This window comes from Diadema antillarum, unplaced genomic scaffold, assembly GCF_040938485.1.
Source record: "Diadema antillarum isolate AM-2024a unplaced genomic scaffold, OU_Dant_1.0 seq00000375_RagTag, whole genome shotgun sequence".
NCBI lineage: Eukaryota > Metazoa > Echinodermata > Echinoidea > Diadematoida > Diadematidae > Diadema > Diadema antillarum.
This window is the reverse complement of record NW_027271374.1, coordinates 36,868-64,692: the sequence shown is the minus strand read 5'-3', so window position 1 is coordinate 64,692 and position 27,825 is coordinate 36,868. Positions and strand designations below refer to the sequence as shown.

Sequence of the window (27,825 nt, the reverse complement as noted above, 5' to 3'; positions counted from 1 at the left end):
ATGGAAGCACTGGTGGTCACTGACGCCGAATTTCGGCCTTACGAGGAAGACACTGACGTGAACACGGCCTTCAAGGTCCTCACGGGGACGTGCGCGGTGATCGGATGCTTGGGGAACGTACTGGTCATCGCAGCCGTGATCACCCACCCGAGGCTTCGGCACGTCGGCAACGCGTTCGTAGTCAACCTGGCGGTGGCGGATCTTTGTGTGTCGGCCTTCATCAATCCGTTGTGGGTAGCGGGACTGGAGTCGACGGGGCGGGTTTTCGACAACAGAAGCAGTTTCTGTCAGTCTTTAGGAGCCGTATGTATCACGAGGTAAGCTGGGTTTTTCTTGCTGTTGTTGTTAAAGTCGTCGTCACATCGTTTCAGTTACCGGTCTTGTTCTAAGGATGGTTGCGCTTGCGCGTCTTTATGATTTAGGCCTAATGGTAATCATTGATCCAACATCTTCGTTCAAAAGGAAGCAATGTGTTCTGAAAAAAACACACACACAAACAAAACATAACTCTCAGAAGAGATATAATTATTTTAAGAGTCCAATTTTTCGCGATGTTGAGAGGGTTACTAGTCTTCTCCTTGGTGTTTTTCTTTTTGTTTGAATCAAATACAATAAAGATTAATTCCTTTTCTTCTCTTAAAGTACCTATCGTTTTCTTCCTGTGACTTGACTCACTGTTTGTTTGTTTGTTTGTTTTATTTTTCTTCCAACACAATTTCATACATAAGTCAAGATTCTTTTTGGTAATATCACATAAAATATCAGTATACAGATTACAATGTACATGATTCGCAGAAGAAAAATGAATGTTTAGAATAATTCCATTAACAAAATCGTATTACCAAATTTCCAAATAATTACCTGAGAAATTATGTGGAAGAAGGACTGCTGCCACTATAAAAAAATGCATGAACAGGTGTCAGCCCAGGAAACCCATCTAAATAATACACATATTATGTATAGCGGAATGGGGAAATACTACTGAACATGCATCATGTTTGTTTGTTTGTTTTTTTTTTTTATTTTGGTGCGTAAATACGAATAGAAATAAGGTGAATTATGATGATGATGACAACGGGGTCATGATGAGAAAAGAAAAGTGTGATAATGAAATGGATGGTGTTGATGATGAAGGTAATGGGAATGAAATGAGATGGTAGGCACAGAAACATTTTGTACATCTGCTGTAATTTTAAATCCAATTTACTGAAAAAAAAAAGTTCTGATCAAGCGAAACAAAATCTATATTCAGATTCTGTATTGTGATCTGACCGTTAAATAGTTTTCAACCTAGCCTTTAAAGAATATAACGTTTTACATGATTTAACATGATCTGGGAGTGTGTTCCAAAGGTTTGGTCCATTATGTCTTATATATTTTTGTGCAATTAATAATTTGGGATTTACTAAATGAAAATTTTGCGAATTACGAGTGGGGTAGGAATGAACAGTATCATTTAGTTTGAAGAAATCATGAAAAGTGTTTGGAAGTAAATTGTGCAAATATTTAAACATAAAAGCAAACAGTGAAATGTATTTATATCAAATATACTCACTGTCTATGGAGTATAGACCCTATAATATGGTGATACTACCAAAAACACATTTCTTTTTTTTTTGGGGGGGGGGAGGAATAATAGAACATAAGAAGAAGTTGTTGCACATTAAAGGGATGGTACAGTATTGGTGGAGATGAGAATTGGGCTTTTAACATTTCGCAAGATACCAAGAAAACACTTATGAAATAGTACAGAGCATACCATTTTAAGAGGGATTCAAAGTTTATTTGATGAAAATCGGGTTTGGCATGACTGAAACATCCAAAAACAAAGTAAAACAAAGCAATCATAAAAAAGTGTGGGTCCCACACTTATTAGAATCGCTCTGTTTTGGATATCTCAGCCTTTTCAAAACCAATTTTCATCAAATAAACGTTGAATTCCTCATGGAATTACATGCTCTTTCATATTTCATAAGGAGTTTCTCATTATCTGACCGAAAAATGTTAGAAACCTGAAATTAGGTCTCAACTAAAACTATACGATCCCTTTAAATTTGTGTAAAGCATGAATGAATATCACCAAGGTCTTGCCAACCCTGAAGAGCGGGCATATTACGGATAACTTTTTCTTTAAACCGATTTGAGCTAGATTTTAATAATTATACACTATCTCGAAATCGCCAAACATCTTCTTCCTTTTTGTTGATTTTTGTACAAAAAACAAAAGTAATAGAAAAAACATAATATTTACTCCTCAAATGCATGGATTTTCCACTTGATTTGACACAACATGGGCTTTTTTTAAAAAAGTGAATGAGCTAATCGAAAGCCTGGTCGAAAGAAAGGCACATTTCAAATGAAAGCCTATATATGTTGAAGTTTAGATACGGTCTGATGTGGGCCTGTACTGGATATCTTGAGAAGGGGCAACTTTCAAAATTACGATAAACAAACATAATCCCCAACAACGTAAAGATAAGATTTGTAAATATTTTCAATTCGCCTATTATACAGTTATATTCGGACCAATACCTTGACATTAGCTGCAGTTTGTTCATTCGCGATGTGCAAAGAAAATAATCATATTATAATTCATAACCTACCTTCAAGGAGTGCGGGCATAAATGCTTGAAGGGTCACGCGATTTTCACGCAAATAAATAGTATCTTGTTGAAGTTTGAGGAAAGTAACAAGTCTTGTCTGATTCGCCATATGTTTTTGTATCGATACTGCTTTACAACATTCTATAGCCTTTACACACACACACACACACACACACACACACACACAAACATATATATATAAATAAATAAATATATATATATATATGTATATATATATATATATACATATATATATATATATATATATATATATATATATATATATATATATATATATGTGTGTGTGTATGTATATTATTGCAAAGGCGTGGAAGTCTTAAGGTGCCTTTGGTGCATTTTGGTGCCTTGGTAGCGAGGTGAGAACAAGGGTAATGCATTCTAGTCCGTACCAATACCTCACATATAGGCCTACACCTGCCTTCCCAACTCAGAAATCCAGCGCTCATCCACACACGCACACCCGCACCCAACCACACACACACACTTCGTACATGTCATATCCACAATAGGTAGTGACTCCCGTGTACACTAATGGTGACTACAAATGTATTTTGCCCGCCCACCTCTGTTGCTGGTTTTTTGTTGTTGTTGTTGTTGGTTTTTTTTTTTCGTTTTTTTAAACCATCTATCACGCTCATAGCGTAGCTGGGTAGTGTCAAAGCCTTTTGTAGCTTGAGTCCGAGGCCAGGCTATCAAGCATTGTTAAATAATGTATATTACAGCACTTAAACAATATTTTTTTCCGCCCTTGCTCTTTTAGCATTCTACACAATGACAGCGTGTATTTAAGTGCCAAAGCCTTCTGTGGCTTATTAAAGTCAGAGGCCATGCTATCAAGTTAATGTATAGTTCAGCAAACAAACAGCGACTTTTTGCTCGTATCACTTTTAAGCATTCTACGCGTTGAAATCATGCTGTATAATGTCAAAGCCTCCTGTCGTTAAAAGGCATAATTTATCATTTGCAGATGAAACAAAACCCAGCATTAATGTTTTAAAAAAGTTCTAAAATGTGAGTTATGGATAGAAACAACCACTGTAAAAAATTGAATCTGTATAATCACAGTTAAGTATTGTTAATTACACAAAATGGGAACAATAGTTGTAATAAAAATGTTTCCATACTAAACCGTCTACAGTTATGATTTATAGAGAAAATGGTCGGGTCTTTTGTGATACAACAAACCTACACAAATACATCAAATGTGACATCTTGAACACTTTTAAAATCAGTTTTCCCAAAGGTAAACAGGATCTTTAAGGAAGAGGCCAGGCTATAATCAACTACATCCTGCACTGAGGGGTTCCAGTTAAAATCATGAATTCTTCGGTAACTAGCATAGCACTATTTTCAGAGGGGCGACTGCTCGAAGAAAATAGTGCAATGCCAGTCACCGAGGAATCCATAATTTCAGCTGGTACCTCGAAAACAGTGAGTGGCGTATTTGGTTGATATCAAGCATCATGAAGTTCTGAAAATAAAAACACTAATAATTGTTACAATGTGTACGCCTGATATATATATGTATATACATACACATATGAAGTGGGTGAATTATTGGCCAACCGGCCGTCTCATGCACAGCTGCTGTACAAACTGCATGCACGGCGGTAATTTAACAGCTGATGCTGTACAGCGCAGGCGATATAGCTCGCCGCACGGCTCAGCCTCATCGCGATTGCGATTCACTTTGTCGAGATATCGATAACTAACGATCTGGTTATTGCCAAAACGTAATGTCAAAATCTTAGTATAGGAAAAAGAATATATCAAGGCTGATGTCACGTCACGTCCGCCTCCTTCCAGACCTTAAAAAGAATAATAATAATCCTAAATGCTAAAAAGAACAGAAAAATTCGGGTTATTATGATTGCGTCATTTACTTTACCACAGGAAAATTTCTGCTACAAATCAGCACGAGTTTTCTCAGTGAGAACGCTTTATGCAACAGGCCTTAGGAAAGGTATCATAAAATGGTAATGAGCATCACCTCACGGGAAACAAACTTGTCATCTTTCTACTCATGCAGGTGCCTTCATAACATAATCCGTTTTCATTGCCATCTTTTCTCTTCACCGTTATGATATACATTGTACTGACCCCCAGTCGATACAATGCCTTTATTGCGTTATCCGTTTTCATTGCTATCTTTTCTCTTCACTTCATTCCACCGACTTTTAACCGATATAACCCTCCTACAGAGTTTCATCGTTGGCCTTCCCAAAGCACACAAGGCCGCACGCACACACATAGGCTACGTAATATGTATCAACCATATCGGGCATGAACACAACACTGTACAGTAAAGTTCGCACTTACATTATGTAATACCAGTGAAAAGATCCTTGGGAAGTGTAATCATATCTTTGCCCTTTCTTACCACATGGTAGGCCCTATCTACCAGCCGAAGCATAAATATGCATTTTATCCTTCCCCAAAACTCTGAAGTACAAGCTGAGGTGACAGCAGAACGGGCTTATCACTCAAATAATCAGTTTGTCTTTTATCTGATATTTCTAGTTTAACTTCTTTATGTTTGACTGAAAATTTTTCAAAAGATTTTTGGTTAAGACACAACAGGATTAGTCACTTCATTTACACAATCCATGAATGGTCATTTGCATCGTATAAGGTTATTAAGAAATTGACATTTCAAAGGCTTGAAGATGAATTATTTTATAACTTTTTTCATCTTTTTGCTCTGACTGGTTTGACCACTCAAATAACTTGCGTATAAATACAGTTTGAATTTTGTTGTTATAGTTTGTCAGTTTATATGCTAAACCACTTTTGGTTCACTATTAAAAAAAGGGACTAAGTATTAAGTATGAACTTTTCAGTCAATTGGATATATTGGGACCACATTGGCCAATGGCTACCGGGGTCATCCCACGAGACATGCCACACGAGTCATGCAGCCCACGAGTTCGACAAGCCTTTGAGTTCGACACTAGGTAAAAACAGCCTACGAGTTCGACAGATACAACGAGGGGCTTAGTTCATGTGTCGGTCTCGTGGGCCTTGTTAGCTTAGTGTCGAACTCATGGGCTGTATGACTCGTGGGCTCTATCTCGTCGTTGTCGGTCTCATGACGTGCAATCATAGCTACCAAGCAGCCCATGAACTGAACGGCTAATTGTCAAAATCTTTTATATTGTATATTTCTCAAAGGAATCACAATTTCTGTGACATAAATGAATATCTTATAAAGATAGAAACACATAAAACCACGTGCTTGTATTGCACATCAAAAAAATAAAATCACGAACTACTAAGCAAAAAAAAAAAAAATTCATAGTCGTTTCGTTGTTCGACAGGTGTCTCGAAGAAGTAAGAGAACCTTAATTGATGAAGAGACCTACATTAAAAAAAAAAAATGAACTCTTAAAACTACAGGTTCCAAAATTCGTGGGTGTGCAAAATATGAATGTCTAATTGATCAACTAAATAATGATTCAAGTAATCGAATCAATGTTGAAGACTGGATTAGTAAAAAAAAATATATATATATAAAAGTACACGAACATATACACTCTGAGGGCGCACTTTGGACAATTTTGAAGTTTTCATGGTTACGACGTCGTTACTTCAGTATCATTGCTATAATTTGATCACGGGAAATCTTAGTTGGGCTTATTAAAGCGGGTATCAGGACGTTGCACACGATCGACCGGTAAAACGCATCTTCGGGATTTCATTCCGATCCGATAGGGGTATATATACGTGCCACGGCCTGCCGCGTGTCCACTGGTGCTTTGCCCAGAGTAGCGGGGACACGGGGGGACGGGAAAGACTCAGTAATTGGGTTGTCCGATCAGGGGAAAGATGACGGCTACGATGAACGGGAGTGTCGTATCAACTCTTTTCACGGAAAATTTTGTGGGTGAGCGATCATGCCTGAATCTACAGCTGTTCGCGTCACCAATGTACACTACGTGAAACCCTTATCAGGACGACGATGTCGTCAAGAATTGAATGCTCCTTCTCGTTACCGTGTTCATGTTTGTGGTCGGCTGCATCGGCAACGTCCTCGTTATTTGGGCCGTTCTCACCCATCGAAAACTTCGCATCCTAGGGAATGCCTTCGTGGTCAACCTCGCTGTCGCCGATCTCTGCGTTTCGGCATTTCTGAATCCTTTCGCCATTACTGGCTTGGTGACCGCAGGAGAGTTTTTTAGTGACAAGGAGGCGCTGTGCCAAATCATCGGCGTTGTGTGTATAACCAGGTGGGTTCTTTGTCAAAGTGTATGATTTGTAACTTTGACTTTGAAAGAAGATGAAGAAACGTAGAAAATGTCAAGATGTGATCAGTTACAGTGCATATCACAATATTCTGCATAGACGTAAAAAGAAGCAGCGTCATTATCATGAAACGAAAATTACATGAAGAAGAGAGCGGTTATCTTCTTTCTAACCCTTTCAAATAACGCGATGATAGTGATGAAGAAAAAAAATTCTGGAAAGAACACTGTGTCCCACAGTGTGAAACACAAAGTGAAACACAGTGTGAATTCATTGTGAGCACATTGTAAAATCTCTTCACACTGTTCGAGCGTTTTAATATTGCGAACACACGGTGAATCATCAGTTCACAGTCAGAAACAAAACATTATTATGTGAACTCTTTTTGAAAAAACCCACAAAACACTTTGAACTCATCTTCACACCGTAAAAATTGAGCGTTTTCACATAGTCGACTATGTGAACACTTGTGAATACATTGTGGGACACTGTGCTCTTTCCAACAGGGAAATTATTCTAAATCTTGAAGACTTGTAAAGCATGTGACAATTGCATTGTATACCAAAAAGAAATACCTGTTTTGTATCCTATATATTATCAATCATAATCTATTTTGACTTTCACCTTTTTAATTGCTGATGCTCTCGAAGGCCAAATTGAATTCATGAATATGTATTGTCTTTTCTCATGACATTGCGTAGAGGCATGGGGAAAGTGAATTAGGAGTTTTCTGGTCACTACTTGGACAGTTGCATTTGAAACGTGGACAAAAAAAGTCGCAAGAGTAATGTACTGGTCCTGCAGGTGCTGTTGGTGGTGGTTTGAGGGGGAGGGAGGGAGGGAGGTAAGGGGGAGGCGAATAAGCCACTTCGGGGTTAGCTCATGTGCAAATAATGGATAAAAATGACATGTCTTCTTTTTTTTCAGTTGATTGGGCACTGCACTAGTTTTCAAGGCGATAGAATGTCTAAAATTGCCCAGAGTAACAATTTATGAAATTTATCAGTCATGTTCAAACAAAGGATGTACTTGCGCATAATCAGGTGGCCAGAATGATCCATCAGTTAGCACTTTGGAAAGCATCCATTTCATTTTTTTCCACTGAATATATTAACAATCTTTTTTTTTTTTTCTATTGATATCGTCAAACACCGCTTTTGCTGTCAGATTGATGTACTTATAGCAAGCACCACTTTATAAGTACACTTGAATAATCATTACATTGCAGATGCTTATCTCAGTGAATTTAAAGACCAACATGCTCTGCTGGTACAAGTGACCCTTTTTCCTGCTTATGCTCAAAGTTGAATCCCAATCTGGCTTATTCAGATATGTTAGGGCAAGCAACGAAGACACCACAAACTGGCTTTGCTTCCATAAGGTGCAGGGTTACAGGTCAAATCGATGGTTGACTTGACTAACAACGATCGAACTAGAAATAATAAAGATTGAAAAATAAAACTAACCAGAAATTTATTTTTTCGACTTAAACTCCTAGCCCTAAGTGACGTAATTGCCAATAAAATGAATTGTTGCAAAGCACTGGTGTCTGATAGTATAGTGGTCAGCAGCAATACGTTTGTTTGTGAGTTAGAGTTTGCAAGAATTAAACTATTATTCTAAAATCTCACATCTACTTTAAACGATGTGTCATAATTTCGTGCTTTAATAGATTAAAAGTGAATTTCCCATGGCTTTTCGATGTTGTTGCGTTGGGTGTATCCATACAAAGCATTACCTTTGACACTAGCCTAGCGGTGGCCCGGTGGCCTGGGCCAAAAAAAAAAAAAAATGATGTCGGTCCACTCAATATTTTCAAAAAGGCTTTCTTTTGGTGGTTCCATCAAGCAGCTAACATTGAAGATTACCTTTTATATTTTCTCATATTTCCGGCAACTGTCTTTTTTCGGGCCACAAAAATATTGAATTCAAAGAGTTAAGTTGCCCGAACGGGCCACCAGAGAAAAAAAGTTGGGCCCTGTTATGTTTACGGTTTAGTGCCACTTGGCCTACTTCCCAATTAGTCTAACAACACTATACGGCTAAACTCATTTTGTCTAGTATCAATTTCGTCTAATACCCATTTTCTTCGTAGGGAGTACAAAAAATAGGTTGAAATTAAAATTACATGATAAATTGATATAATTTTTGTGACTAATATTATTGATCATACTTGCGCGTCTTTTCTGCTCCTGCTTAAATAATGTCAAAATAATTCATGAAGCTCACTATTTCGTACTTGTCAACAAAAATTTGCGTTAAAGGAACTGTGCGTTGCAAGTCCGTATTGACTAGTGTTGATTCATGATACCCTCATATCGCTTACTTTGCCAATCATTGACTATCTGAATATGTGAATGCTATCTATCTTTCACTGCAATTTTTTTCCCCTCAGATTACATGGATAAGCCCAAAACATAGCCTGTCAAACCACGATTCTGTCAATGACATCATCTGTCAAATCATCGTTAAAAGACTAATTGATTAACAAAAGATTAGAGTGCACTTTCTCCTTGACTGAGCATAACTTTCATGTTTCTTTTTTATAAAACATGATTAACAAAAGGCAGAGCAGCTACAGAAACTAGTTACGCCCAGTCGAAAGGAAGGTGCATTCTGTAGTGTCTTTTCCTATTACAACTACCTTACCAATACTGACACAATGTAATTTTTTAGAGGCTTGGCTTGGAAAGTTTTTTTTTTGTTTGTTTTTTGTTTGTTTTGGGGTTTTTTGGGGGGTGGGGGGGGTGGGGATGGGGGTGGTGTATAGAAACCGCAAGAAAAGAATAATATAATCAGTACAGGTCAACGCGCATATGCATCGCAAATTCACTTTAATTGAACTCATATGGAGGCAGGCGATAGGGGAACGACCTTTTTTATATCGATGTCTGTCACTGTAAATTGGCTTGCGTAATACAATAGGCTCAAACGGATGGTCGGATTTACGTATATTGCCAATTAATTATTACGGTTGACTCGATAGGGCTGAAGATACGTGTGCAGTCATTGATCCGTTAAGATTCGAAATATTTTTTTTTCTTCTTGGTCAGGCAATGATGGAACTAGACACAGTGAAAACAAAAATCACCCGCTGCAGTCTAAATCAGGAGTGATTGATGCTCTAGTATATGCTTTATCAAAATTCAGAAAACAAAGAAAGACCGCAGTTATGTAAATATTTCGCTGTCCCATTATATTAGTTGCTGAAAGATAATACTGCGAAAATTCGAGATGAAACGAACAAAGATTTAACGTGGCACTACGTTGTTAGATCCGTAGAAGTCATGAAAAAAAAAATAAACAGATGATTGTTGTCCAGTGTAGACATCATAGATGTCCTGATGAAGAGGTGCATCATCATTAATCAGTTTTAGTGCATGATGGTATACAATGTCAAATCCAAGGGTATGAATCCAATATTATATTGCCAGTCATCCACCGTGAAAGGAACTAAGAAGACCTTTTATTATCAGTCTCGGCATTAAAAGTGCGTGTTAATGAAATATCTTTGGCAAGGCTATGATTTCCATGAGGAGGAAATGAAAAGGGTTACAGGTCGTTATTCCGGAGGGTCGTTATTCCGAAGGCTCTTTATTCCTAAGATTCGTCATTCCGAAGGTTCATTGTTCCAAATTTCATTTTCGGATTAACCAATCTTCGGAATAACGAACCTTCGGAATAACGCCACAAATTTTCGGATTAACGAACCTGTATAGGGAATTTGCGTGTTTCGGAATAACGACCCTTAGGAATAACGAACCTCCGGAATAGCGAACCTTCGGAATAACGAACAGCACCCATATAAAGCAATCAGTGGCGTTTAATGGAATTAATATTTTGTTCTTTTTGGTCCTTTTGTTTGTCTGCACGCGGGCGTGCAATGCTTATTGTATGGTCCATTGTATCGATCGTAGCTGGGAGAGGATAGAGAAGGAGTGGAAAGACTTCCTAATTTGATCAAATTTATGGGAAGATTCTACAGTATAGGAATTGAATCCGTATCATTCCGCTGGCTTTGATGTTTCAAGCTCCGAGCCGCAGCGCTCTTCCAGAGACTTTTGACATGAAGACCAAATTGCCAAAGAAGAGTTTCTTGATTTCAAAAAAAAATTAAGCTTTATTTCAGAGGAACGGTTTTGAAATCCTGTACAGAACTTTCTGGTAATATGTTGCGGATTACATTATTGCAGTTATTCTTCAAACCTCTTAATTTCTATAGTAAAAATAGTATCTCGTAAAAAGAGTAAACATTTCACCATTTTGCACATTTTGTACATTATACGCTTTATGGCCAGCGGAACGGGGGGGGGGGACTCTGGCCCCCACTTTTTGTGCAAATACAAAGGAATACATAAGGTGTCATCACTTTGGGCCTCCAATTTTTTTTTAACCTGGAAGTACGTAAGTGGCACTAAATAGAAATAGATAGAGATCTTGGAGTGTGAGCGCGGTAAGGTTATGTTTTTTCCGCTGAAAGCCTTTTTTTTTTTTTTTTTTTTTTTTTTTGCTTGTCAGCTGAAGAAACCCGGAAATGGTAGGGGAGAGATGAGTTGAAGACCTTTTTTTGTTGTTGCTGTTCTTGTGCTTGTTAGCTCATGAAGCCCGGAAGTAACCCCCCCCCCCTCCCCCCCCCCCTCCCCCCCCCCTCCCCCCCCCCCCCCCCCCCACACACACACACACTTTTGAAAACGCTCCGCCGGCCCTGCGCTTGTAGTTTTGTTCACCATGTAAAGTACTTGAATGTGAAATCTTTCTGATTATAATTGGTTGGCTAATTCGTGTTTCTGCGTGTTTAACAGAATTTCACAGTTGACATTAACATTGAGTAGTGTATTGTATCAGGTATCAATCAAACCCAATAAAAGCTTGCACAAATCACCACTGTCCTCATACCGCCCTTTTAAGTTGAAAATGAGGTTTGATATTTGAATACTTGTGATAATTGTCATGTTCGTTTAAATATTCCGAAGGTTCTTTTTATTCTACAACACACAAGTTCCCTAAATGTAGATGTTCGTTAATCTTAGAACGAAAATGGGTTCATTTGGGGTTTGTGGTGTGATTCCGAAGGTGCGGTAATCTGAAAATTGAAAAAAAAAAAGGTTTTTTATTTTGAAGGTTCTTTGAATTCAAACACGAAATGGGTTTCATTATTCAAAAGGTTCATTAATCCACAAATGGAATAAAATGTGGCGAAACCTGGAGGGACGGGGGAGAAGGGTCAACTTTTTTGTCGAGTTGTAGAGGTTGGTAATGTCAGAGAGGATGATTAGTACACACATGTGTGTGTGTTTTTTTTTATGACCTCTTACGGTAAATGTTTCGGCATCATGCATGATTCATCCTGATGACAATAATGTTGAAAAGGAGGGGCATATGGAGAAGGAGATTGTATTCCAGTTTGCCAATAAGTATTGTATTGCATGTGTGTGTGTGTGTGTGTGTGTGTGTGTGTGTGTGTGTACATAACATTTCTATAACGAACTCTATCTATTAACGAGCCTTCGGAACAATGAACATAGAAAAAAAAAATTATCTAATTTAGGAATTACGATCATTCGGAATAACGAATCTTCGGAATAACGAACTGTAACCCATACTGACTTCACAGCAAAGACAAAGTCCTTATCTGTTGTCCTTATCCGTAGACGGTAAGCACATTTAACGCCAAAGTCTGCTTTGTGCAATATGTGTTTAAGAATAGCAGAAATAATAAAGGTGGATTAATCTATCACAATCAATAACTTTCATCACCTTTTTTTTTCTTTCTCCATGATGAAATTTTAGCATTCATGAACTCCTCTTTTCTAGATCAAATGTTTTCGTCTGACAACGGTTAATGGAAATGAAGACAAAAAGAAATCGTCACCATCATTTCGGCAAAGAAGTTTATCATCATGATAAATGTAGCATAGAAAGGGGAGAATACATCCTACTAAATTATTCACATTTGCGCTCATGATCTTAATTATAACTGACTGCTGCCAGCATAATTTTTGAACCTTGAGATAAACAGGGGGTTACATTACGCAGGATTCTCTTAACAAGCAGAGGCCAAATGACCAAGGCATATATTGACACGTGCATGAACTGACAGACACTCTCTCTGTAAGATACACACACACACACACACACACACACACACACACACACACAAGAACCCGAAGATGTAAATCAACTTGGGCATGAAAAATGCGAGGGATCACCGAAGCGATGCAGCTATACAGTGTGTGTGTATAATGTATGTATATACTATATATATTATATATATATATATATATATATATATATATATATATATATATAATATATATATATATATATATATATATATATATATATATACATTATATACATATATATTGTATACATATTAGACACTCAGCAAAAAAAGTAAGTTCCCCCCTAACATTTTTGGACATATCTCAGAAAGTATTTTACGGATGTTCATAATTCGAACGGGAATGGATAGGGAATTTCATTACTCATAACATGAATGGCATATCATTGCCACCAGTGCCCTGTTGCATAAAACCCTTACCGCTGGACTTACCGCTCCTTTCTAGCGGTAAGTCTTCAAATTAGCGGTAAATTTTATAATCCTTGATGCTGATTGGCTGTGACGCCTAATTTTGACGGTAGTTACCATTGAAATTCAATGGTAAGTTTTATGCAACGGGCCCCCGATATCATTATTGGTGTAAATTATCGCATTTTATGTCAAAATGCATGGGAAAAAAAGTTGCACTTTAGGCCATAGGAAGCATATTGTATGCATTTCCTATGTAAGTTATCAAATGATCTTTTTAAATAGTGTAATTCTCAGGAATTTCTTCAGGTACAATGTGATTCCCTATTAAACAGATGTTATGCATACTTTTTGAACAATATGCCTTCTCAATATGAAAATATTGGTAGAAGCCATGTGATTTGTAATTCCAATTTAGGTTGATCACATTAATGTGCCTGTGGGCATTTTGCATCATGCCCTCAAGTTGTAGATCAGTTTGCTGAGGGAAATGGCATCGAACGTATGGAGTGGCCTGCAAGATCCCCTGACTGTAATCCAGTAGAGAATCTTTGGGGTATCATTAAGTGGAAAGCGAGCAAGAAGTTGAAATATGACACTTCACTGCAAGAATTTCAGCGCATCTTGCAGAGAGCATGGCCAACATTGAGCGCGCCAAGTACAAACTTTAGTTAACAGTATGAGGAGGAGATGGCGGCTGGTCATTGCGGATGGTGGTCATATCAATTATCAAATACTTCACTATATGGTCATGAAAAGAAAGAGATAGAAAAATATGCAATAACCCATGCTTAAATGTTCAGAATCATGAATGATTGTTTGATTATTTGTGTAAAAGTCATTGCAAATCACTAAAGTGCAACTTTTGTTTCCATGCATTTTGACATAAAAGGCATTTTCCACACCAATAATGATATCTGGTTCCAATGATTTACCACTCATGTTATGAGTAATAAAATTCTTTATCCATTTCCGTTAGAGTACTTTAGAGTAGTTAGAATACTTTTTGAGATATATCCACAAATGCTAGGGGGGAACTTACTTTTTTTGCTGAGTGTATATATAAATATATATATATATATATATATATATATATATATATATATATATATATATACATGTTGTATATACCTGAAGTGAAAAATCTTCAAGCATTGTAGAAACATACATTTCCAATATTGAATCGTCTGACACGGGCGTCCACATTTAAAACTACGTCATAGATATAGGCCTATAGTAATTCATAATACATTATGCGTGATGCAAGCGGTGTATACTGTAATGCTATGTCGAAAATACAGATAAAGCCAGCAGCATCATACATAAATTTTAATTCAATTAAGAATAGTTCGTAACTCCCTGGAAACTTAAGTTATCAATGACTAATCGAGTAAAGCCTTATTAATTGTCATCTTTAAAAACAGCACTGTGAAACCATGGCTCAGGATAAATCAGCACAAGGACAAATTTGTCATTATTCTGCAGAAGAGAGAAAAAAGCACCAACATTTATGTTCTCTTCATGCTATAACGGCAGTAACTCTAATGGGTAGTGGAATTGGCAGTGCAACTCTTTTTTTTTATCACGCGACATTTTCTTTCCAGTATTTTGATCATTTCAAATTTTCTGTCAGCTGGGTAATTTTGACATGAGTTGGGGACAACGCATTTTGGTAGTGGACATTTTGGAGCTGCCATATATATATATATATATATATATATATATATATATATATCAATGGGGCTATACCTGTCATTCATCCCTCTCAATTTATCAGCTTGAGCAAAATGGTATTATGTAGAGTTAAAGACATACAAAATATGGATCACTAGATGAAAATAAATTAATATCATAAAATAAGCTCGTATCAATACATGAATAAACAGACTGATGTTGGGGGTTTTACCCGACCCCTTCGAAAAGAGCATATCACGTGATTATTACATGACTGCAAGGGATAAAAGTTGGGTTTTTTTTTCTATGCTGCTAAAATAACCCTCAACTCAACGTAATGCAGTGATCTTGCCATATGATAATACCCCACTGGTGCACCCCCTCCCCCTATTTCTCTCTCCCTCTCCCCTTGCCCTTTTCCTATTTCTTTCTCTCTCTCTCTCTCTCTTTCCCTCTCTTGCTCTCCTTTTCATATCAGAACCACACGGGCTTCTCGTCTTTCGCGATAGGATAATATGATACAACAAACAAACAAAAATCCTCCATGTAATTCTAAATGCTTCCTTCTTTTTGTTTTGATTTCGAAACACGAAAATTCTTCTTGGGACCTACGACTGAACAAGCTTGCTTTTACGTAGGCCCCATAATATTTCTCGTACAATGAGCATAGGCCAACGCTGCTGGAAACAGAGCTTAGTGTTTTGAGTCCGACTTCATTGAAATTTCACCTGATAATATATGCCATATAATTTTGGTCTTGTATTCTTTCTGTCCCCTTTTCGTGCCAAATATGAAAAAAATATGAAATGAAAATGAAATTCTATTCCATTTTTTCTTTCATTTTTTTAGCAATATATAACGAGCAAGACAGATATGTGGAAAAAAAGGCAATAATACTGAGTAAGGTCAAGTCGTAATGACACGCAATTAATGGCATTGATGAATTGACAGCTCTTATACAGTCCGTATTATGAGTAGCCGTAATTGGTATCTAACTATTCAACCCAGTTTTACAGGCAATTGCGAAAAATCCTAGGACATTGAATAGGTTGATTTTAAAACATAGGCAAGTAAAATCAGTGTTGACCGTGAATAATATACGTACTGTATTGTTCTCATGTCGTTCGCTGTCGTGGTGCGGTGACGCTTTCATATCGTACTCATTTTAGTGCATCAGCAACGGTTCCCGGCATCTTTGCTTCGGGTAGATTACGCGGCAGGAGAAGTGAGAAGCGGCACAAATTAATTACGTTCTGTTCCCTTGCTTATCGATTATTAAGTCTCTGATAGAAAGACTCGACGCCAGTAAGGGAAAACAACCATGTTAATTTAGTCCCAGATCGCAGATGAGAACCATAATATAAACACTCTTCTCTTTTCATCCACCGGTTCCTTTCAGGAATAGCATCCTTCATCAACATCAACGTGCGCTTTATTCGTAAAGATCCATATCATTATGTTAAAGTGAGCAAAAAGCAAAACAAACAAAAAATATATAGGCCTACACCTACCCCCCCCCCCCCCCCACACACACACATAAGAAAATTTGATTTCCTTTCCAAAATGTTTGAGTTGTTACGTGAAATGAGTACAGGTCAAATGCGATAATATATAGCTCCCATTGCAAATACCTTCAATAAGATACACATTCTGCTGTTTTCTTCATCCGATTCAGTTCAGTTCAAATCAGGATCATTTCGAATCCTACTTCTACGTGTTCATCACAGATATTCAATACAGTGTAAAGTGTGTCGGGAAGTTCACAAAGAAAGCCAAAGGCTTGAGACAAGTGATCCCCTTTGTAGAGTTGGATACATGAGAATATACATGCAAACGCAGATTCAGAGTTACATTCAGAGTACTTAATGACAGTTACAGATTACATGGACATATAAAATGAAATAAAAGACATATGCTACTACATTACACAAATATAACTAACAAACAGAACAAAACTAACAAAGATTGAATGATACAATTCAATAGGCCTTTAAAAGATATCTTTTATATCTAGACTTAAAAGTACTTTAAGTGGATACATTCTTAAAGATTTAATCTAAATCATTCTAGAACATTACAACCTTTATATAAAATAGAATTTGTTGTTTTATATTCAAACGACAAAATGGCAACACAATATTATCCTTATTTCGAGTTTCAATGCTGTGTAATATACGATTCAGTGTAAAACAACCATCAAAAATATCAGGTAAAATTGCATTCGAATGTTTATACATACAAAGACCAAGTTTGACTGAGACACTGTCAGACAGTGTGAGAGTGTGGTCAAGAGGGTTAGCGTTTGAACAAATTCGAATTGCTTTTTTTTTCTGTAAAACAAATAAGCGACGCAAATTAGTTAGGCTGGTTCCAGACCATACAACACAAGACTACAGTAATCAAAATGAGGCAAGATAAAGGCATTATATAAACATAAATAGAGTATGTAACTGCAGTATTGTACGGAGCTTATGCGTTATACCGGTAGAGATAATAATCTTCCCATGAAATTCTCATATTGAAAGTTATTCTTTGTTAATCTGGGCGTGGATTGTTCTCCAACTGACTAACTAGCTTGATACACGTTTGCAACTGCACGCTGAAATATGGTGTCTGACATTAAGACTGTTTTGTTAAGCTTCTGGATCGGTTCTCTCCCCCCCCCCCCCTCTCTCTCTCTCTCTCTCTCTCTCTCTCTCTCTCCTTGTCTCCATATATATACCCCTCTCCCTTTTCTTTTTATTCTTTGTTACTTTCAGGGATATTGAGTGGCGGTCGATGCGGTACTCTGCAAAACCATGAATGCAATGACTTTATACTTCAAAGAAAACCCGACATCAGAGTTAAAATCCGTACATAAAATATCTGCAATAGCTTTGGAGATGCCATTTCTTTCAGCCAAGGAAGGATTGAAACGTTTCTATGTAGAAGATTCCATTATCTCTGGCACTGAATGCCGGCTAGATGCACCTCAATCTCTCGAGAAAAGTCGGAGAAGACAAGAAAAAAGATTGCAATGCTACTATATTTTAACAATCCAAATCGATTTTTCATTAATTACACTCCATGTAATATGCCAAAAAGTTGAAGTTGTTCAGAATAAATAAGAAAATGATGATAGATATTTCTCTCTCTTTCTCTCTTCTTTCACCGATGAGATTCATATCTTACAAGCAATCGATGCGAGGTCAGCTAGGCTAACAAATAAACCAAATGTTTTTAAAGAGATTTTAAAGGGAAGTGAAGGGCTGGGGATGACATCGCGTTGTGTCTACGCTGTACTGATTGTTGCAATGTTTGGGGGAAAATATACTCTCAACAGATCGATCTACGAAAAGTAAGAATAAAAACCATTCAGCATGAAACTTTTATGGCGTGCGTCCTTGAACAGTACCAGAAGTGAAAGAGAGAGAGAGAGAGAATAAAGAAGAAGAAAAGAAATGAAGAAATACATCCTGGCGAGGTATATTCAACATCAAACGTTCTACTACCGCTGCACCGCCATCTTCTATGCTGGATTAAACTAAATTTCACGAAAAGTTGGATACCAATGTTAGCATCAGTTTCTGACATCTTGAAAAGGGATATAGATTAATCAATAGTCTCTGCAAATAATCTGAACGTCGGATGTCTGGCCTTTCTTCATTAATGTATTTCCTTCTGTCAGCTTCCTTAGTTGTTATTCGATATGATTTAACGTTTTTTAAAGAAAAGTTATAGGCAGATCCTTATATATAAAATGTAATAACAATAAGGTTTGGCTATAATGTGTTTTGGATGATTGATAGGCTGCATTTTCATGAGGAGGTGAATATCGCTTTATAACAAGGAAACAGTTTTGAGAATAATGATGGATGCGTAAAAATGATGAATTTGGATGTGAAACATCAGGAATAGGGTGACAAAACAATATTTTATGGAGCAAAGAATCTTGCGCGAAAACCACATGACAATAACTAATATTATTTTAGATTAATCTTTCTTTGTAATTAAGATTGCCTTTCAAATTGTCTCTGAAAGTATCAACAACATTGATTCAGAGAGCTTGAAAGTGAGATGTGACGCTGAATGATGACATTTTTTTTTTAATGAAGGTATTACTGCTATCATGTTTGTTTACTGATAAATTTGTGTGTCAAATGATTTTTTACAGAGATTTTGTTACCTGGTCGTGTTTGCGCACGAGAACATTCTAACTTGTGCTGTGATGGATTAATTGTGTCTCTTTTGTCAACTGGAAATTGACAAATTGTATTTAGGTACTATACACTGTACACACTTCAACATCCTCATCACAGATAAAGTGGGGGAGGGGCTTCCCCACCCCAACCTCCCAGCCCCACACGTATTTTGCAAATGTGCAGAAAAGAAATAAAATAAAAAATCGCGGGAAAACTCAGAACACCCGTATTTACATCATTTATAGCTAAATTCTTCCCGTGTAAGGGGAAGGGGGTATGGGGACCCGCAGCCCCCTTAAAAGACAAGAGAAAATTCTTCCCGTGTAAGGGGAAGGGGGTATGGGGACCCGCAGCCCCCTTAAAAGACAAGAGACAATTCTTCCCGTGTAAGGGGAAGGGGGTATGGGGACCCGCAGCCCCCCTTAAAAGACAAGAGACAATCAAACAAACAAACAAACAAACGTTCCACTGCCCATTTCTTTTTCTAATTGATTTCGTTGATCAAGAATGTTTTGCTCTGCGCTATCTTATAAGTCGGACATCGTGTGACATGGGGTCCAATGTGGCCGCCACGATTTTTATTTCTGTGCTGTCAAAGAAAGAGTGAAATGTAACAAGCACAACAGTGAAATTTTGATGAAAATTGGATAAGATTTGGGTAAATTATGAAATTGTGAAGTTCCGCTAATTAACACTAAACAGTTTTTTTTTTATTTAACGGTCAATGGATTATGAATATGGAAATGAGTGAGCTGATGACAACGCCTCAAAACTTGCACTTACAGTTATAACGTATACAATCTTGAAATTTTTTGATATTTTTGTATTCTTTTTATTGATTCTTTCTTCGTTTTTACTAAAGCGCATCAAGCCAACGAATGCCCATCGAATTCGAAAATTTAGAGATACACCCACATCCGTTGCTCGTTGTTCGTGACCCGTTTGACGTTCGCTGTATCCGCTAGCTGTTCGTAGAGATTCGCCAAATCTTGATTTTGGACATGTCCAAAATCTTAAGCGGATGACAAAGCGAATGACAATCCGCATTATGTTTGTTTAACATCCCGCTGTTCGAAAGTTTTGCTCGCTTTGCGCCCGTTTCTCATTCGTCCGCCGTTCGTCCAAATTCGCCCAGCAAATCTGGGCAGCATAGGTAGCGTTTATCAGATTGTCATCAGAAATGGGCATCCTCTTGTGCCTCCGGAATGTGAAAATTCCAGCGTTTGCCTCTGTTTCGCTGTTGTTGTTGTTGTTGTTTTTTGTCACTGAAGGTCCAGACTGGGACCAGTTGGAGGCACCAGACGCAATGGAGGATGTTGGACTACCCGCATGGTTATCAGAAGGAAGTGGAAGGATTGCAGTTTTGGGGGAATTTTGAGGACTGAGGATAGCGACATCAGTAGTACTTGGTGGTGATTTCTGTGCCTGCTTGGCAGGCTGCTTTCCTCTCTTTGGGGCCATTTTCACAGCCAGAACATTACTTGAGACTGTCACTGCTCAAAAGGATTCGGTGAAGTGTGCGTCAGCCGAGATCCGTCACGGGATTGCCGCAGTATCGCTTTGCCTATGTTCTGATCCGCTGGTCATTCGTTTTAACCGCTCAGCATCCGTTGGATGACCTGTACGCATTCGCTTTCATTCGTTACTTTATCCGCTCTTAGCATGGTTAGCATATGCTCATCATTCGTTAGGCGAACGTTCGAAAACCACATTTTGGTCAAGAATTCGAGCGGATTCGAGAGTATCTGGACTTTGCCAAATTTTGCCCTTGGTACCCGCTAGGCATTCGCTGATATATACGCTATAGTGTGACGGATCCTTACAGTTTATTCACCCATGAAGAAATCTATGTTTTACAGTTTTTAATAAAAAAGTACATTTCAGTCAGTCTTTTTCTTATTACATGATCAAAGAAAAATTGTGAGGTGATCATAATCATTATCATTGACACATTTATTAGCCAGTTAGCAATCGCTATCGATACAACTATAGGAGAATATTTGGTTGTTTGGCAAAATTTTGCGAGACTTCACATTGTCAAAACTGTCCCACTTGCTATTCTATTTCAGTATTTTCTATTGTCTTGTTAGTAACCCTTATCTCTTTCTTTTTTAGACTTCTCTGAATTGATATATTGCCCTCAAAATGTTGCAGATTAAATGCCATTCTCGAAGGTAATTGAAATTCGTTTGTGATATGTTTGTTATAAAAAAAACTGTTTGATACCGTCCCTCGTTTCTGCATCTTTTAGGGGGTGTTGCAAGAAATTCGAGTTGCGATTAATTGCAAATATCTATTGCAAACTTTGCAATAGATAGATCTATTGCAACTTGATATCAATCGCAAGTTGCAGTTGCAAGAAGGGGGTTTGCAATTAATTGCAAGTTTGCAATGGATTTCAGGATTTGCAATAGATCTTAGGGAGTTGCAATTAATTGCAAGTTTCTTGCAACACCTTATATACAGTCATGATATACTTTGCCACTTTCAGCTGTTCGTGCTCGATGTGGAGCATCGCTTCCGTCGGCGTCAATCGCTATGTGGCCATCGTCCACCGCAACGTTTACCACCAGATCTTCAACAGGCGTACTCTCCCGCTCCTCCTCATCTTGTTATGGGGCACTTGCTTCCTCATCGATATGCCGAACTTAGTGGGCTGGGGCGCCCACTCGTTCGACCCAAAGCTCATGCTGTGCACGTACAACTATACCACGTCCTACAGCTATACCTTCTTCTTCATCGCCACTGGCTTTGGCATACCGTTGTCGGCACTCATCTTCTGCTACTCCCGAATTTTTATCTATGCCCGAAGGTCTACGAAGGAAATTGACAGCCTTAAGAAGTCAGATATGGTGAGCTTTAAATTATTCTTATATCTCAATTCAAAAGGGAAACAAAAGATAAAAATTATTGAAAGTAAATGTTCAGAAACGACGCTTTAAAATCATTGGTATATGCGTGTAAAGAAAATACAATAATTATATACATTGTATCGTACAGTGCAAATCAAATAAAAGGTAATCCAACTTTAGAGGGCTACTTTTTCATAACTGTAAATTATACATTGTTATAAGAGCACAATGTTAGTTGTGAGGAAAGGACTGCTCTTCTTCTTTCCAGTAATACCTAATTGTGATGCTGACAAATACCATGCATGATTGAGCACGCTAACATTAAAGGGACATTCCAGACGATTTTCATAATTTCACATCATGTACTGTAGTACATAAATCGACAACTCCATGTGTAGATTTGTGGAATTTATTGCGGTTTTTGAGCAGAGAAACAATACTTTGAAAAATCTTAAACAAATTACACTGAACAAGGATGATGACATAGGGGGTTCACATTATTTCAGAAATGTAGCAGTGTAATTCCATTACAATACCGCTTGCTTGCGAGTTCACCAGTGTACAATCTATGCAAGCCTTCTTCTTTTGTTCTGCTTCCTTGAGGCCCAACTCATGCATTCATATGGTGACTCTGCCATGTCATCATTCTTGTTCATTGCAATTTGTTCTAAATTCTGAAAATATTCTTATTCTTCATCCCAATTATCACAAATTTTGAAACTCTGTCCTCGTTATAACTAATTTATAGTTGTTCAAATGTAATAATCTGAAAATCATCCGGAGGTCTCCTTAAGGACAATGATGGCAAGATGTACTTTTTCCAAGTTTGGTCAAATAAACAGGCCAGCCTACACGACTGCAGGTTTTTGTTTAGAATTTCCTCTTACCTCTTGTGGCCCATAATCTTTAAAATGGCCACCTGTTGGATAACCTGGTCACTCCCACAAAGGCCAACATATCACACACAACCCATTTTCTCTGTTGATGTTAAAGACATGGTATGTTGCTGCGAACTATGTGTTTGATAGGAACATAGAAAATTTGATTGTGTTGGACGGCCTTTGTCGGCGTGACCATGCAGGTTATCCGACAAGTGACAATTTTGAAGGTTATGGACCATAAAAAGTAAGAAATAAACCCTAATCACAAACATGTTAAAAACATGCAGTCGCGTGGGAAAAAAAAAAACTAAGGGTAATAAGGAACCAGAAAATAGCATGAAGGCTAGTCGAGTCTGGCCCCTCGAATTTCAGGCAGTTACAACTTTTTTTTTTAAAACTGTGCAGCAATGTGTTACCACGGTTATTGTTAGATAGGTTATATGAAAAATTCCTTACATGATGAATATATTGATAATTGTAAACCTACAGGCATACAGGCTGGCCTGCTTATTTGACCACTTTCATTGACAAGTCTTATCCATCTCAGAGAGACACTCAATGTTCCTTCATGATAGCGCTCAAACTTGGAAAAGTGCAACTTGTTATTGTAGTCTTTAAAGTTAGGAGTGCTCAGTCATGCATGACATTTGTCAACACAAAGATTGGCCCTGCTGGAAAGAACGCATTGTCCCACAAACACGGTGTGAACGCATTGTGAACACACTGTAAAATTTCTTCTTACTGTTCGAGCGTTTGAACAGAATGAACACATATCAAATCACAGTGTGACACAGATCATTACCATGTAAACACTCTGTGAAAACTAAACCACAGTGTGAAATCATCTCCACACGAAATTCGAGCGTTTTCACGTAGTCGAGAATGTGACCACACTGCGAACACACTGTGGGGCACTGTGTTCCGTCTAGTAAGGGGGAGGGGGTATCAATAGGAAGAATAAGAGTTCCCCTTACCTCACAACCAACGTTGCGCTCCCCATAGTTGACATTTTATGAAACGGTAGCCCTCTAAATTTGGATTACTTTTTCTTTATACACACTGTAGAACGATATAGCTGTACATGGTATTTGAGCTGCTTCGACAAAGTGGTCACGTGACTAGTATGATAGAATCGATGATACAGGAAACCACAAGCTGTTGTAGGGTAAATGTTTTGCTACAGATGTAGATGCAAAATAGAATAATTCAGTATAAAGTAAACAAGAGGTGAAGGGGGAGGGGATGACATTAATTTGCTGAAAGATAATTCGCACAGTCTCTCTCCACAGTATCAGCAATTCGTTACTGTGGATTGATTGGTAGCTGCAACATCAAGGATTTCAGATTTCCTCATGTGACAAAATGTGTGAGGGCGACTCGGCAGCATTATGTGCCTTAAACATTTTTTCCTACTAAAGTCACCACTGAATTACAAGAATATTGTAGTCAACCCCTTCCCCTTTACTTTAACCAAGGCTTTGGGGTGTCGCTCCACCTGTATTTTTTTTTCCCACTCAGCTCTTAGAGACTCCCAAGTTTTTTTGTTTTTTTTCTTCAACGAAATGCATCTACTTTTGCTGTCGTAGGTTAAAGTGATCGTATAGTTTTGGTTGATACCTAATTTCAAGCTTCTAATATTTCTGGGTGAGATAATGAGAAACCTCTTATGAAATATGAAGAAGCATGTACTTCCAAGAGAAATTCAATGTTTATTTGATGAAAATTGGTTTTGAAATGGCCAAGATACTCAAAACAGGGCAAAACTAATAAAAGGTTGGATCCACCTTTTATTCCGACCGCGCTTTGTTTTACTCTGTTTTTGGATATCTCAGCCATTCCAAAACCGATTTTCATCAAATAAACTTTGAATTCCTCTTAGAATGGTATGCTCTGTACTATTTCACAAGTGGTATCTTGATATCTCGCAAAAATGTTAAAAACCCATTTCTCATCCCACCAATAATGTACCATCCCTTTAACCAATGTACAATAGCAGGGATTCAGGTCCAACTGATGTCAATCAAGTGTGCAAATCTCTATTATTAGAGTATTTGTGGCAAAGCTTGTCTGGACAATATTACTTGATTGTAAGACCTGAAGCAGAATGAGATACCGCCAGCGAAGTTCGTAATACAGTTGTACTCTTTTCAATTCCTCCATAAGCCCCTTTTGACGGCTATACGGATTAAAAGGAGCGGAAGATTCGTACGATCCTTTCATGGTTTGTAGGGAGTTTTGAATCCATCATTTTTCACGAAGGAAAAAGTAAAGAGTATAGAAGCTGTATAACGAGGTGTCAGGAGCAGGCTTGAGCTCGCAACATGCTTTGAAGCAATAAAAGAGAACCCCATGAAAGGGTGACCTATTTTGGTAAATTAGCTGCCTCACACACACGCACACACACACACACACACACACACAAAACACACGTGCACACACACACACACACACACACAAAACAACAACTAGCTTTTCTAATCATGACAGTATGATTATATAACAGCAATATTTATGTAAAAATTGTGTGATAGATTGCGCTAGAAAGAGTTGAATAACAATAATTGTACAATTCTCGCGAACTTTGTGTGTGAGAAGGGATTTACGATATTCTTTCAGGGCTTTTTCATAATGGAAGCACAGGACGACTTGTAAATAGCTCTATTATATATATACTTACGCCAACTGAAGAGAATCCATGAAAGCTGCTATAGCGCATTTAAGGAGTTTCTGCGACAACTCAAACATTTTTCTGCCTTCCATGACACAACTCACTGCATTTCCTCTTTTTATTATTTCATTGCTATAAACCATATTGGTTCATCTTTAACATCATTCAACCTCGAAAAAAGAAATGTCTTTGAAATGACAATACTTGAAAGACGATTCCTCACTTTTTAGGGTGTACATAAAAATGTAATAGCGTAATGCATACAAGGCCAAAAAAGAGTAACAACAAGCAACAACAACTCACTTTTAATACTGACGGTTTTTCAGGACATGTATATCCAAAATTACTCTGTTCTGATCTTTCTCCCATACATCCACCAACGCACCGAATTCCCCTACTAATCACTTTTTTGCATTGCAGTGCAAAAGTTTACAGATAACAAGACGGAGTGCTCATCAAGCTATGGAATTGATTGTGATGTAGGCATACTGTTGTTTCTGACTCCTAAGATGTGATGATGTTCTCTATTTAAAATGACATTGTGTTTATATTTACCTTTAAAGGGGATGACTAGTAACTGATCACTGGGAATCAGTGGAAATGTCTGGGGAAAGATTGTTCCAATCCTTGTGGGATCTATTTAAGAGTACATTATATATATATATATATATATATATATATATATATATATATATATTGTTGTGTGAAAAATGTTTGCTTCAGAATGGTCTCATGTTCAAGTATGTGTGCAGTTTAATGTTTCCAAGTTAGCATGCCTGTACAGTGACGGTGCATTAAACTGCACATTACTTGAACATGAGACCGTTATGAAGCAAATAATTTTCAAAGAGCAATAGATACATAATGTACTCTTAAATGAATCCCACAAGAATTTGAACAATCATCCCCCAGCTTTCCCACTGATCAGTTACGTACTAGCCATCCTCTTTGAAATAACACTGTGTTTATATTTACCTTTAACACGATAGATAGTGTAGGAAACCAAACCGATCTACATGTCGTCAAAGGTTGTGGTATCCATGTATATCAATAAGTAAGGAGATCATCTTATTTCTATGTCAGCGGCCATGGCTTTCAAGGCTGATACAAAGGAGTCGAACAGATAATGGGATAAGTTCATCTCCCGTGGAGAGACGGGTGATCATGATGGCATCATCATAGATATGTCACGGCAGTAAATTTACAAGCCTCCACAAAAAAAAGAGGAGTTCTCCAATATTTGGGCAAAAATACTAATGCACCAGATGCATTGCTTTTCTAGCAGAAAACAAAAAAACAAAAAAACAAAAACAAAAACGTCTTTATTCTACATCCTGCTGCGTTATTACTGATCAGGATTGCTCCCCTGGGGCAAATATTCAATGAACATGATGAGGACATCCAGATGACTTTAAAGGTCCAGTTTACCTCTAGGAGCAGTGATTTAAAAATGTTCAAGATATCATATTTGATGGATATATGTAGGTCTATATCACAAAACATTCTACCATATGATATTTTCACAATAAAGTCCAAAATATCATGAAATATCAGTATTTTTCTTGATAAACCGTAACTGCAGATGGTCTAGTCTATATAGAGAATTTTTAATAACTATTGTTTACATTTTGTGTATTTTACAATAATAAACATTGATTAAATACCGATTCAAGTTTTTACAGTGTTTGTTTCTATCCCTAACTCACATTTCAGAACTGTTTTAAAGCACTAATGCTGGGTTTTGTTTCATCTGAAAATGGTAAATTATGCCTTAACCTCGCCTTGTTTCTATCGTTATGTGTTTATGTAATGATCCGCAGTCGGCATCGGCCACAAAGCAGGAGTCGATCAGGAACAGCGACCTCCGCCTCCTACGCAGCGTGCTCACCATCGTCATCGTGTTCCTCATCATGTGGTCACCCTATGCCGTCATCGTCGTGTTCGACTTTAAGGCCACGTGGCCACGCACGGTCTACGTCGTGGCACTCGTCATGGCGCACATGAACAGTTGCATCAACAGCATCATCTACGGTGCCACCAACCGGAACTTCCGGCAAGCCTACGCGCGTCTTATCTGCGCCGTATTCACCTGTGGGCTGAGACGGGACGCGGGGAATACGGAGAGTGGATCTGTGAACAAGAGCAAGAACACCTCTGAGTCTGGATCTTAA

General features: G+C 37.8%; 1 protein-coding gene across 1 annotated transcript; it reads left to right on the top strand.

Moving 5' to 3' along the window:
* Positions 1-27,825, top strand: LOC139731482 (melatonin receptor type 1B-B-like). The gene is given in 4 exon segments (XM_071642366.1): positions 1-303; positions 6,576-6,850; positions 21,745-22,105; positions 27,475-27,825. Coding segments are annotated over 4 exon segments (1,290 nt in total).